The sequence below is a fragment of the Pelobates fuscus genome, chromosome 6 (assembly GCF_036172605.1).
Source record: "Pelobates fuscus isolate aPelFus1 chromosome 6, aPelFus1.pri, whole genome shotgun sequence".
Classification (NCBI taxonomy): Eukaryota; Metazoa; Chordata; class Amphibia; order Anura; family Pelobatidae; genus Pelobates; species Pelobates fuscus.
The window spans coordinates 60,155,536-60,170,597 of NC_086322.1; the positions used below are offsets into that span (position 1 = coordinate 60,155,536).

The window sequence follows — 15,062 nt, forward strand, 5'->3', positions numbered from 1 at the left end:
AATAATTCGTAAGGATACCACGAGTGTGTTTGAAATGGCATGTGTCGAAAATTGGGTACTTACATAGAAAGTTATACAGAGAAGAAAAAAAAAAAACCAACTCTGTTCCAACTATTGCTGTCATAACATTCAGTTGAAATAAATAATAAATGGTTAAAAATCTAGAAGATACTTTATTAATTAAACCAAAAACACAAAAATGGACATAAATAAACCCTGGCTATGACTGCCTGACTCAGTAAAAGAGTTACCCCCTTATCTGTTCCTTTAGATTTTTGGCCACCTCTCATTAATTACTTACATAGAAAGGCTATATTGAGTAGTTAAAGCAATAGACATTTTCTAATAATTTAATTATATTTATTTGTGAAATTTAGGCTAACATGGCCAAGCTGTACTATAAATTAGGCCTTGATTACTTTCCAGCAGATGTTTATCAGCTCTTAAAGAGCCTTTAATAAGTTTATATCAATTACATTACTGACATCATAGGCTTATCGGGAGCCGGTAAATATTTATTCAAATAATGTTGATTTTTGAAAGAATATTGAAAAACGGTATTATGCTTAGCACTGAAAATAACAGATTTGGTCATTCAGTGCCATTTATCAAGCGCATAATCTTTGATAAATGGCCTTGCAGCCAACGGACAAATAAAAAAAAATAAAAAAAAAGCCTTTGGGGCTCTTATACCCTCACTCGCCATGCCGAGTGGGGCCTGCAGATTTAAGAACAAAGGATGTACAGGTCACTTTATATACTATTTTATTATTTATATTTTTATTTAAAAAGGAGGGGGGCGTTCTCGTGCACCCTGTCCCTACAGTGGGGGCATTTAAATAAATATGGAAATAAAACACTAAACAGGGGGGAGCTATTATCCTCCCCATCCCCCACTTATAAGCGGATGGTGGAGGTAAACTTTCAGTAACCCTCTCCCAATTTTGCAGTGCAGTTTCCTATTTTCTTTTTTTTTTTTACTTCTAAAATATTACTATATAAGATTTTATCACTTAATTTTCTGAAACTTGTAGTTCACATGTTCTGTCAACTTACAAAGTTATTTTCATGTGACACCCAGCATGGAAACTTTTCTCCTGGTCACCTGGCAAGGTGGCTCAGTCACATGTGGAAGGAAAGGGACATTGTGCAGCGTCATTGCCTGTTTAAATGCATTCGATATTTATTTCAGAACTTTTCAGCTCATACAAGCACTACAGCCCATTGCTCATCTAATGAACAGACGTGTCAAGGATGCCAGGATGACATACTCCTTTTAAAGGAAGGCTCATCACTAAATGTTATGGTTTAACTGCTAAGGTTTGCTCCAAGCACCATGACCACTTTATTGATTTGAAGTGGACATGGTGCCTGCAGCTTGTATGTTCAGTGTTTTACTATGAGACGCAGCACTTGCAGAGTATACCCTGTGCTGCTTAAGGTGTGATTACACCTCTTGCAGCGTCATTGAGATGTCATCTAGAACTCTGGGCTGGCTGATGTCAATTATGTTCAAATTTCATTGCACAGACTGTCAGTCATTGGCTAAGAGCGGCAGCAGAGGAGGTGGCGATGAGTGTTTGGTGAACCCATAGCAAGTTGGCGAACTGTGAAAAAGTCCTTCAAACTGGAGGAAGAAAAATTAACATGTTCTTATATGTATATATAAAAGCGTATCAATTAAACGGTTAATAGCTCCCGACTGATTCCTCTCTTGCAACTGTCATTAGTCTAATACTATCCTTACCCTTTTGTGTCACTTTACCCCACTCCCTCTAGCATGTAAGCTCATTGAGCAGGGCCCTCAACCCCTCTTTTCCTGTGCGTCCACTTGTCTGGTTACAACTACATGTCTCTTCGTCCACCCACTGTAAAGCACTGCAGAATTTGTCAGCCCTATATAAATGATAACATAATAATAATTTATGTACTTATTGCATTTCTATACCCATACCAGTGGTGTATTTTGGACTTGTGCTGCCCTAAGCATCATGACACTCGGGCACACCCCCAATATAATTTGCCCCACCCCTTCCTGTCAAGGCTGCACCTCTTCCTGTTTAAGACCAACATGCACATTGACTGACTGACACACACTGACAGACACACACTGTCAGATACACACACATTCACACACATATTCACAGACAGACTTACACTGACAGACACACACACGTTCACTGACAGACACACACTGACAGACACACACATTCACTGACAGGCACACACATTCACTGATAGACTTACACTGACACACACCATGATACTGACACACTAACACTAACACATTGTCCCACACACTCACAAATTATATATATATATATATATATATATATATATATATACATACATACATACATACATACATACATACATACATACATACATACTCAGACGGCCACTAGAGAGTCCTGTGTCAGTACTCTGCATGGAGGCGCTGAATGTTACCCATAGAGAACATGCGTAGTAATATCCTCCCAATGCTTTCCTATGGGAAAGCATTGGCTTAGCTGAGATCATTAAGAGCTGAGAAGAAAGAGCTCAGAGGACAGCGCTCCCTCGTCACCCGCTGCAATATGAGCAGCTGTCCACCTCGGGGAGGGCCTTGAGTTTGCCAGCTCTTGGGACCCCCCATGAAAGAGGCTATCAAGGGCACTGGGGGTGGCATTTTTTCTTCACCTTGAAAGTGTCGTCCAAGGCAAATGCCTTGTTTGTTAACCTCGCTGTGAATATAGGCCTGACTCATACCTAATGTATTTTTATATCCTTCAAACAGTTTCCAGATGTATCTATAGACTAAAATCTAAATAATGGTAAAAGCAGGACCATTTGTAGATCTCTAGCAATCAGTAAAGACATAGTTAAAACTCTGCAGGAGAGCAAAACCTACGGTATAGATGTCAATGGGATTGCTGTTATACAGCAGTGGTTCCTAAACCAGTCCTCATGGCCCAGCAACAATCCTGGATTTGTGTATTTCTCTTTTTTGTTCCAATGGAGATACTGACAAAACCTGGACTGTTGGCGGATCTCAAGGACTGGTTTGGGAACCACTGCTATAAAGCAATGTTCAAACTTACTTAGTCACTCAAATAAAAAGTGATGATATACAGTAGCCTCAAAATTTTGGAACAGCAACCATTTAACAACCAGTAGCAATGCTCAGCTAAAATGTATTAAATGAAATCAAAGGGACAGAATATCATTTAATGTAGCCTACAGTAAACAGAAAGGGAGACAGAACATAGAAGCACGATATGTTCAGCATTTTGCCCTATACACAATCTTAATACCTTGGAATGTGGAGGTAACCTCTCCAGAAACATACTGTTTACCATTCTGTTAGGTCAGCTAGATCTACTCCAACCTTGGGAGAAATATCTCCAAACTCCTATGTTCAGCCAGCTACCCATATATAGGCTACCAAAGGCGAATAGTGGCCATTGTAAACCCTCAAAAACAAAAATGTCCATCATTTATCTAATAAAGGCCTTGTTTTAAAGGGATTCTATAGTGCCAGGAAAACAAAGCTATTTTCCTTGCACTATAGAATCCTACAGTGCCCCCCCCCCCCCCCTATTGGCCCACCTCCCGCTGCACTGAAGGGGTTAAGTCCCTACTGTGTCTTATATTTTTAGTTAGAAATATATGACAAATGAAAACAAGAAAGACAGCGTAGGAAAGAGGAAGAGAAGGGGAAATGATTGGAAATAGGTAATTACGTTGTGACAGTGCCGCTTTATAGCAAATGCCGGAAAAGTGAGTATTTTCATTTTTTTTTTTATATATTTATTTAATTTATAGAATGGAGTGATTCTTTAAATAATGATGAGTTTTAATGTTTTTACTTTTTCATATGACTGTTTATTAAAAAAAACAAATCATAAACACAGTTGAACTATTTTTGCTACAGCACGAGGTAGGTTAGGGATAAATGGGTTTTATGAGATTCAGGGGCAGCTCAAGTATACTAAATTATTGACGTATTCACACAACTATAGAAATCAGTAAGCAAACAAGAGTTTAATCCTGGTGGACGTCGGCTGGCCCCTTGCAAACATATGTAGGCTGCTGTCAGCCATCACTTTCATTGTCTGCATCAAAATGGGACCCACAAAATCCAAGTATTATGTAGGAATTATCCCTTTAGCTTCATCGTTAACTCTCAAAATGCAGACTTGCTTTATTTTTAGCTTAAGGCAGCATTAAGTGGACACTAAAGAAGTTGAGAGACTCAGTAATGCTAAGTAATTAACTGTTGGTTTTAGAAGAAGTTGATGTTTGCAATACTCTCTGTATGATTTACTTTAAACATATTCTTGTCAGAGGCTGTGGGGTCTAAGGGGTATCGGAAGGAGAACCCTTCAATTGCTGTTTGGGAAGGAGAACCCTTCAGTTGCTGGATGGGAGGTAGAACCCTTCAGTTGCTGGATTGGAGAGATAACCCTTCATTACTGAAAAAGAGGACAGCCCATGAGTTGCTAGAAAGGAGGCAGAACGCTTTCATTGTTTGATGGGGGGAGAACGCCATTAGTAGACTTTGCCAACAAGTCTATTTATCAGCATTATTAGCATTTGTCTTTAAAAAAAAAAAAATATTTCATAAGTCCTATACAGATATCAGAGCACTCTACTATCGCATATGTTTATAATTCTGTTGACATAGGTTTCAAAATCTAACATAACACGCACTCATCTACGAACTATGCACATGTGATAAAAGAATTGCATAAACCTTGGAAATCCCTTGCCAAGTCTCAGTTTAGAAAATACATCACATAGATGCATCCTGGTACAGAAGGGAACCAGGTCCCATTTTTTTCAAATTTCAAGTACAGATGAGATTGGGAGGCGATAAACCCCGGGTGTCTCTTAAAATATGTCCTTTTAGCAATAAAATGACCTCGCTGTCAGTTTTCAAGGTTAATAACTAAAGTGAAATTTCATTGGGAATTTGACATGAATTTCAAATTTAAAGGCAGATCGGAGTAGCCAAACCGGAAACATTCTCTAAGTCAGTCATGGTTCCATCTTGGCTACTCTGGCCTCCAACTTGAAAATTACTTCAAATTCACTCTGAAATCTCACGTTAATGAATAACCCTGTAAATCATTATCTCTCCGGAGTCATGAACCATGCATTGCTACACTATATAATCTTCTGCATAACTCTGCTACAGAGAATTGTTCCTGGATAACAATATGTTTTTCCTCTGTAGACATCTGTGGCGCTGGGACATTTTTTATTTATTTGACAAATTCAATGATCACTTTTTTAAAGAAGAGATGCAATTAAAGGACCACTCTAGTGCCAGGAAAACATACTCATTTTCCTGGCACTATAGTGCCCTGAGGGTGCCCCCACCCTCAGGGACCCCCTCCCGCCCGGCTCTGGAAAGGGGTAAAACTTACCTTTTTCCAGCGCTGGGCGGGGAGATCTCTGCCTCCGATCCTCCTCCGTTCCACCCCGTCGGCTGAATGCGCACGCGCGGCAAGAGCTGCGCGCGCATTTAGCCGGTCGCATAGGAAAGCATTTACAATGCTTTCCTTTGGACGCTTGCGTGCTCTCACTGTGATTTTCACAGTGAGAATCATGCAAGCGCCTCTAGCGGCTGTCAATGAGACAGCCACTAGAGGATTTGGGGGAAGGCTTAACCCATTAATAAACATAGCAGTTTCTCTGAAACTGCTATGTTTATAAAAAAAATGGGTTAACCCTAGCTGGACCTGGCACCCAGACCACTTCATTAAGCTGAAGTGGTCTGGGTGCCTAGAGTGGTCCTTTAACAAAAAAATAAAAGCAGTGTTAAAACTATTCCAGCAAATGGAATGTTAGGGTGCCAGGTTAAGGGGTTTACTCTGCATAAGTGTTTTTTTAAAAGCAACATATGGCACAGATGCACAGTGTCACTTACTTGGCAATGATTGGGCACACATGTTGCTTTTTTTTTGTCTTTCTCTAATTTAGCAATTTCTACAGTATGCTAAATTAGAGAAAGTATGCTCTGTTTCTTTGTCTGTGTAGCCGTAATATTCATTCACAGTATCTGTCATAGTATGTGCCAGCATGTCAAGTTTTGAGACTACCATTTTATATCATTATATATCCGCTGTTTAAATTATAGCCTCCCCACAGCTGTCAGACTATGCTGGGACACCTCTGGCATAATGATATATGCTATAGCAATTTGTTTAAAGAGCAGATTTGGGGCAATGTGACAGTAGAGCAATCACCATGGAAACCAATTAATTGCCTTTGGTCATTAATGCACTAGATATATTATTATTTTTTTTTTTTTTAGGAGTTGACGCTTTGAATAGTTCAGTACTTGTTTTATTGCAAAAGTCAAAACTATATGTCTGTAAAGAGTTATTAAAAGTAAGTATTGGTTTAATAAATTGGTGTTAGGGGTACTTGGGTGTCAAAACATGACACAAAACTTAACTTGGGCCTCGATTACCTTTCAGATGATCAGATTTGACAGCTTAAAGCTGAAAAATGTTTTTTTTTTTTTTTACTATTTTCACACTGGCTGCACAAGCAACCAGCAGGCAAATAGTAAAAATCAAAAGCTAAAGTGGGTCAATATCATTGGCAGATGGGGGCTGCTAATATTTATAATCGTGGGGATCTAATGCTCCCCAGCCCTCATCCATTGGTGGTAGGTGGGTGCTGTTAAATCAGTAATATCCAGGGGAGACCTAAAGTCTCCTCCAGCCCCCACCAATGCCCAACACTAAAAGGTGGGCGTTGGGAAAAATATAAGGTTCCCTATGGAAATCAATACTTTAATAGCCCCACCCACCCCCAATTGGTGGAGCCTGTGAAGACGTTTGGTTGCCAGGATGCCCTACCTTCTTTTAAACTTAATGTAGCTCCCCCCCCCCATCCTCTTGCCACATGTGGGGGTATAGGGGTTGGACAGTGACCTGCTCACACCTCATCATTTATTTTGAAGCACCCACCCAATGCCTGTGGGGAACTGTTCCAGGACCCCCTTGCTTATTTGCAATATAACTGTCCAGATGCTAGTCTTTTATTACAGTGAGCACTCATTGCCTACTCTCTGTTTATTGAACATATACCCACTTGCGACATGATGAGTGGTGGCATAAGGGAAGTGTAAAACCTCCCTTATACTAATGTGAAGGTTGTATATACCCTAATAGGATTACAAAAAATTATATTTGTAGTAGCAGCCAGTGGGTTAGGTTAATTGTAAAAAAAAATAATAAAAAAATCTCAATGGGTTTTATGCTGTCAAATCGCTGTGCATAAAAGCCATTGAGAATTTTTTAACAGTTGTAGTTAAATTGATTGGAACTCTTCAATGGCTTGTTGGGAGATGATAAACATGATCGGCTGAAATGGAATCAAGACCCTGGTTGTTGAGAATTACTATTCCAGGTATTGGATCACAACTGTATTCACCCATTTTATAAATGAGTCATTTTTACAATGTCTGCATCATCTTTCTTCCTGTGTTGTAGGTTTCCTTTGGTTCTCAGAATATCTTTAAATTAAGTAGTAAAGTGGCTCAGTATTCAAAACATTCTCTAAAAAGAACTCTCGTGTCACATTGGCTATTTTACATATTTGTGAGGTTTATTCTCTAAACCTGGAGTTGTGGACCAATGCATATTTTTTTTTAAATAGCTGATTTTGAGAATAGTTCCCAGTTTAGCTATGTTGGCATAAAATATGTGGTTTTATCAATAACACACTAAATATAGTATCTGACTAGACTGAGGTTTGGGGCAAGCTTGGTCTCTATCATTCTAGTACTGTGATCATAAACCCATCTGTATATTCTATATGGTAAAATGAACAGTGATAAAGCATTCTCTGTGAGATGAAGTTGGTGGTTATATATTATGCTGTTCTTCACAAAAGCTGTTGTTTTTTTCCTCCCAGAGTGACCGACTTCTTATTAAAGGAGGGAGGATAATAAATGATGACCAGTCTTTCTATGCAGATGTTTACCTCGAAGATGGCCTTATTAAGTAAGTTATCAAGTGGTTTTCTGGAATTAGGGTGCATTATGGGCAAATAACATCCTTATGTGATAAAGGAAAATATATAATTATTGTATGTATTGCATTATTTAATATGTGATATGTAACAGTGTATGTATTAAACAATAGTCTTTGTGGGTGTATTAATTATTTATCAGCCTACTTGCAATGCTAGCCTGTCACAGTGCATTCTCAGTTAAGTGTCACAAGTCATTAAACATCTCACACGGAATGCGTCATCGAATTTAAACTAGTTACGGAGTGCCCTTTGACTTGTGTTTTTTTTGACCACTTGATGGTTAAGGAGTTGGGGACATGCAGTCATGGGGGAAGGTTAAGATGAGACCAGGGGACTGGGCATTTACTGATAGCCTGGTGGATAGGGATTTCAATAAAAAGGCAAGAGGGGATTGGACATTCTCTGGTCCTGTTGAGATTAGGACCTTATTAATTAGCATTCCAGGTTCTAGTGATTATTGGGTTAAGGGTCTCCCCTCAACCATTTTTATAACCGTCCAAACCCACAGGTCTGGAGATGATGACAAGGTAGGGATTTTTCCACGGTATTAAACTAAGCCCAGTGTTAGCTAAATTTTATACAGTAACAATGCTTGAAGTAAATAGTCATTGTCTTTTATGTTCCGTGGAACAAATCACTGCTGTAGACATTAGGGAAACAGGGCAGGAGGGGCACGCCATTCTGACCATTTCATAAGTTGGCACTATGTCTTGTTGAATGAAGGCGGATTTACCTTACTGTTCCCATAATGAGGTCTAACCGTTTACTTCAAGCCCCATATGCAGGATCCATACTCCGTAGTTATTTTTGATTAACGCACTGCCCATCAGACTTAGAGGAGCACAGTGTAGGATCCATTTGTTGGGTCTAACCAATATTTCCTACCTGGCAATCTCCACTTGTGCACATGGGTTGGAAAAAAACAAACTTATCCCTGAACTCTCTCCACTTGTTAATCTTGAGAATCCAAACAGGTACCACAACACTTGTTTTAAATTCTCCCAGTACACATTATGTGATGGCTAGACAGCCAGGGTTAATGTGCGGGACTATTTTAGGGTTATTTATCTGCTGTTTGCAGATATAGTTTGCCACTTTCACATAGTTTTCCAGCACTGGAAGTGCAATACTTTAAAACACTAGTATATAACATGGAGTTTTATTTTGGACTTAGTAACAATTTATAGCTTACGTTGCTTCCTACTCCAGTTAGTAAATTGATCTCGTTGTGACCTACTGTACAGTTTATGAGCTGTTTGTATTGGCTGCCTGTATCTTTATACAATGTTTTAACTTGCTTACTGCACAATGAGCTATTACCCAAGTGACCAGTGGGAATGAAAAATATCTGTTAAATGTTTCTACTTTTGTTTTCCTGAACTCACTATAAATCATATTATATCTGCTAATCTTCTAGACAAATCGGAGAGAATTTGATTGTTCCGGGTGGCGTAAAAACGATTGAAGCAAATGGACGCATGGTTATTCCGGGAGGGATTGATGTAAATACATATCTTCAGAAGCCCTACTTGGGCATGACAACTATAGATGACTTTTACCAGGGCACAAAAGCGGCCATAGCAGGAGGCACCACTATGATCAGTAAGTATTATGTGGTTGATCGTGAGCATCCATAAACCCCTATAACATAGAAGCATAGAATTCAGAATAAGAACCATTCGGCCCATCTAGCCTGCCCAGTTGTCTAAATACTTTCATTAGTCCCTGGCATTATCTTATAGTTAGGATAGCCTTATGCCTATCCCAGGCATGCTTAAACTCCATTACTGTGTTAACTCTACTACTTCAGCTGGAAGGCTATTCCATGCATCCACTATCCTCTCAGTAAAGTAATACTTCCTGATATTATTTTTAAACCTTTGCCCCTCTAATTTAAGACTATGTCCTCCTGTTGTGGTAGTTTTTCTTCTTTTAAATATAGTCCCCTCCTTTACTGTGTTGATCCCTTTTATGTATTTAAATGCTTCTATCATATCCCCCCTGTCTCGTCTTTCCTCCAAGCTATGCATGTTAAGTTCCTTTAACCTTTCCTTGTAAGTTTTATCCTGCAATCCATGAACCAGTTTAGTAGCCCTTATCTGAACTCTCTCTAAAGTTTCAATATCCTTCTGGAGATACGGTCTCCAGTACTGCGTACAATACTCCAAGTGAGGTCTCACCAGTGTTCTGTACAATGGCATGAGCACTTCCCTCTTTCTACTGCTATTACCTCTCCCTATACAACCAAGCATTCTGCTAGCATTTCCTGCTGCTCTATTACATTGTCTGCCTACCTTTAAGTCATCAGAAATAATCACCCCTAAATCCCTTTCCTCAGATGTTAGGACTCTTTTAAATATTCTGTACTCAGCCCTTGGGTTTTTACGTCCAAGATGCATTATATTGCAATTATCCACATTAAATGTCAGTTGCCACAACTCTGACCATTTTTCTAGTTTACCTAAATCATTTGACATTTGGCTTATCCCTCCTGGAACATCAACCCTGTTACATATCTTAGTATCATCAGCAAAAAGACATACCTTACCATCAAGACCTTCTGCAATATCACTAATAAAAATATTAAAGAGAATGGGTCCAAGTACAGATCCCTGAGGTATCCCCCTGCTGACAAGCCCATGCTTCGAATATACTCCGTTGACTACAACCCTCTGTTGCCTGTCACCCAGCCACTGCCTTACCCATTCAACAATATTGGAATCCAAACTTAAAGATTGCAGTTTATTGATAAGCCTTCTATGTGCAACAGCGTCAAAAGCCTTACTGAAATCTAGGTCCTCCACCAATCCCAGCTTTGAACAGTCGGCATGATGGGAGAGACAGTTTGTGTGTGTGAAGGTGCTGTGTGTGCGGGCGCTGTGTGTGTGCGGGCGCTGTGTGTGTGCAGGCACTGTATGTGTGCGTGTGCTGTGTGTGTGTGTGGGCACTGTGTGTGTGTGGGCGCTGTGTGTGTAAGGGCGCTGTGTGTGTGTGAGGGCTCTGTGTGTGTAAGGGCGCTGTGTGTGTGAGGCCGCTGTGTGTGTAAGGGTGCTGTATGTGTGTGTAAGGGTGCTGTGTGTGTGTGTGTGTGTGATGTTAGTGTGTGTATGTGTAAGTGTGCTGTTAGTGTGTGTGTAAGGGTGCTGTGTATGTAAAGGTGCTGTTATTGTGAGTGCTGTGTGTGTAAGGGTGATGTATGTTTGTGTGTAATGTGTGGTGTGGGGGCCGTTTAGTTAATATCCCCCCTTCCTTCTTACCTTTTGTAAGTTCACTCTCGCGAGATCTGAGCGTTGCCGCGGTAACATAAATCTGTGCTGTGAAAAAGTAATCCTCTGACTGTTAAAGTATCCTGACAGTACTCATTTTAAAATTGTATCAAGGTTAACAATTCCTGCACTCTCTCTTTTTATTTATTTATTTATTTATTATATACTGTGCCTTGCAAAAGTATTCACCCCCCTTGGCATTTTTCGTGTTTTGTTGCCTCACAACCTGGAATTAACATGGATTGTTTGAGGATTTGCATCATTTAATTTACAGAACATGCCCACAACTTTGAAGATTGCGGCAATCACAGCTCCAAGTCACTTTGGATAAGTCTCTATGAGCTTGCCACATCTTACCACTGGGATTTTTGCCCATTCCTCCTTGCAAAACTGCCCCAGCTCCTTCAAGTTGGATGGTTTGCGCTTGTGAACAGCAATTTTTAAGTCTGACCACAGATTTTCTATTGGATTGAGGTCTCGGCTTTGACTATGTCATTCCAACACATTTACATGTTTCCCCATAAACCATTTAAGCTTTAGTAGTGTGTTTGGGGTCATTGTCCTGCTGGAAGGTGAACCGCTGTCCTAGCCTCAAATTACGCACAGAGTGGTACAGTTTTTGCTCAAGAATATCCCTGTATTTAGCACCATCTATCTTTCCCTCAACTCTGACCAGTTTCCCAGTCCTGGCTGCTGAAAAACATCCCCACAGCATGATGCTGCCACCACCATGGGGATGGTGTTCTTTGGGTGATGTGATGTGTTGGGTTTGCGCCAGACATAGCGTTTTCTTTGATGGCCGAAAAGTTACATTTTAGTCTCATCAGACCAGAGCACCTTCCTCCATACATTATGGGAGTCTCCCACATGCCTTTTCGCAAACTCATAACGATCCATTTTGTTTTTTGCTGAAAGTAATGGCTTTCTTCTGGCCACTCTGCCATAAAGTCCAACTCTATGGAGCGTACGGCTTATTGTCGTCCTATGTACAGATACTCCAGTCTCTGCTGTGGAACTCTGCAGCTCCTCCAGGGTTACATTAGGTCTCTGTCCTGCCTCTCTGATTAATGCCCTCCTTGCCCAGTCCGTGAGTTATGGTGGGCGTTCGTCTCTTGGCAGGTTTGCTGTTGTGCCATGTTCTTTCCATTTGGTTATGATAGATTTGATGGTGCTCTTGGGGATCATCAATGATTTGGATATTTTTTTATAACCTAACCCTGACTTCTCAACAACATTGTTCCTTACTTGTTTCTTACATTGTTCCTTACTTGTTTGGAGAGTTCCTTGGTCTTCATTGCAGTGTTTTGTTAGTGGTGCCTCTTGCTTAGGTGTTGCAGCCTCTGGGGCCTTTCAAAAAAGGTGTGTATATGTAATGATAGATTATGTGACACTAAGATTGCACACAGGTGGACATAATTTCACTAATTATGTGATTTCTGAAGGTAATTGGTTGCACCAAAGCTTTTTATGGGCTTCATAACAAAAGAGGTGAAAACATACGCACATGCCAATATTCTGTTTTCTATTTCTAAAAAATAGTTTTATATATATATTTTTCTCATTTCACTTCACCAACTTAGACTATTGTGTTCTGATCCATCACATAAAATTTAGATTAATAAAATAGTGAACTTAAGGCTGTAATGCAACAAAATAGGTAAAAAGTCAGGCGGGGTGAATACTTTTGCAAGGCACTGTATTTTATTAACTGGTTTCAAATAAAGGTTACTTTTCATATTATTTGTATTATCACATATTTACCATTGGTTTTTCCCATTTGTTTGTTATATCATATTAAAAGGAAACAATATGTTGCCCATTTTAAGACTTTGGTAGAACTTTGAATGTACGAGGTGTGGGCGATGTTCCTACCAGGAACACAAACGTTTGAGTAAGAAATCATATGGATCATATACCAAAACAATGTGTTAGGATTCCTTTGCATTATGCATACATTTATCCTGATTTCTGCCTTTCATTTATATCTATCTTAGTTGACCATGTTGTCCCTGATCCTGGGTCAAATATTTTGACATCTTTTGAAAAGTGGCACGAGGTAGCGGATACCAAATCCTGCTGTGACTACTCCCTCCATGTGGATATCACTAACTGGTATGACGGAATCCGAGAGGAACTGGACATTCTCATCCAAGACAAAGGTTTGTAAAATATACACACCCCCTGTTCTGTTTATTCATTTGATGAGCATGCTGCGGAACCTGTAGTGTGAGAATGAGTTGAACAGAGATGTGACCACTACATGCATCAAGATTGAGCTATATATGCAGTACCTGTGGTACTTACTATTACAGATATTTAAATGTGCCAGTTTGAATTTTGCATGTTAGCAATTTCAAAGTATTTAACTTTGAAGAATACATTAAGATTTTTATTTTAGTTTTTAAACATATCTTGGGATCTGTTTTGTTCCAACTTCTATATATGGATTAAGTGGATATGGATTATGCATGATTATATATGTACAAAGTTCCAAAACTGAGCAGTCACCATCAGAGCTGGATTAAAGTTGCTGAGGGCACTAGGCTGTATGTTTCTCCCCACCTCCTGCTTATATTCCCTGGTGGTCTAGTGGATAGTGAGCAGAATCCCTGTTAGTCCCGTGGAACGTGAGTAGTATCCCTGGTAGTCCAGTAGAGGGTTATCTGGATCCTGGTGGTCCAGTAGAGGGTGATCTGGATCCTGGTGGTCCAGTATCTGGATCCTGGTGGTCCAGTATCTGGATCCTGGTGGTCCAGTAGAGAGTGATCTGGATCCTGGTGGTCCAGTGGAAGGTGAGCAGAATCCCTGGTGATCCAATGGATGGTGAACTGGAGCCCTGGTGGTTCAGTGGATGGAAAGCCAGATCCCTGGTGGTTTGAAGGGTGAGCTCAATCATAATATCAGGTACAGGCCACTTTAAAAGTGCCCTCACTGTACAGACACTCTGGTAGTAACTCAGAGCCCTGGCTGTGGCACTGTGGTGTTTTCAAGATCCGCTGGATGACTGCAAGGGTGCATTTAAAGTGGTCTGTACTTGATATTGGTACAAACTGCAATGCTGCCTCGTTGAAGACACAGGACCGTGCAAAGATTTAAAGTACCGTACATATGATAACTTATGATGTGATCTCTGCTATTCAGTGGAGCTTTTTTGATATTGTATGTGAGGTTACGATTTTGTGCATGCTACCGATAATAAGATAAAAACTTTTTTTAATTTTGCAGTACCCTTTTCATTGTAGTAAGTGCGGGAGTAGAAATTGTCGAAATCAATTCACACATCTATCTATAAAGTAAATTTATTAAAGGGGAAGTGTCACTTTTTTTGGAAATAGCACCCCTGAATAAAAGATTGAGTTGACTTATGTTAACCGTTTCTTCATGTGATGCGTCATTTCTTTGAAAGGGTTACTCCAAGCAGCTTGAACACTTCAGTGATTCAAAGTGGTCATGGTGCCTGGAGTCTGTATGTGCAGCATTTCGCTATGAAATACATACAGAGTTTAACCTCTCCGAAGCTGGAGGAGTTCTGGTCTGACTAATGTTAACTCTGTGTATACTGATGACTCACCTCACATTTTGCTCACATTTGGACAAAATGTAGGGGACTAAGCCAAGACTTTGGCTCAGGTGTGGCTGAAAGATTGATCTGCGGGTGTACAGATCTACAATCCATTATGACGGCTGGAAACCTAACCCACTTCACCATATAATTTGGTATTGTTTTAATAAGTAATTTTTCTACCTTTAATTCACAGCTGG

At 39.9% G+C, this 15,062-nt stretch overlaps 1 protein-coding gene across 2 annotated transcripts in view; it reads left to right on the forward strand.

Moving 5' to 3' along the window:
• The window catches only part of CRMP1 (collapsin response mediator protein 1), a 62,904-nt gene that overhangs the window by 31,368 nt on the left and 16,474 nt on the right, over window positions 1-15,062 (forward strand). For both annotated transcript variants that reach the window (XM_063457768.1, XM_063457769.1), the window contains exons 2-4: window positions 7,915-8,003; window positions 9,452-9,636; window positions 13,295-13,459. In XM_063457768.1, the coding sequence (XP_063313838.1) occupies window positions 7,915-8,003; window positions 9,452-9,636; window positions 13,295-13,459 (439 nt within the window). The remainder of the gene's footprint in view (window positions 1-7,914; window positions 8,004-9,451; window positions 9,637-13,294; window positions 13,460-15,062) is intronic.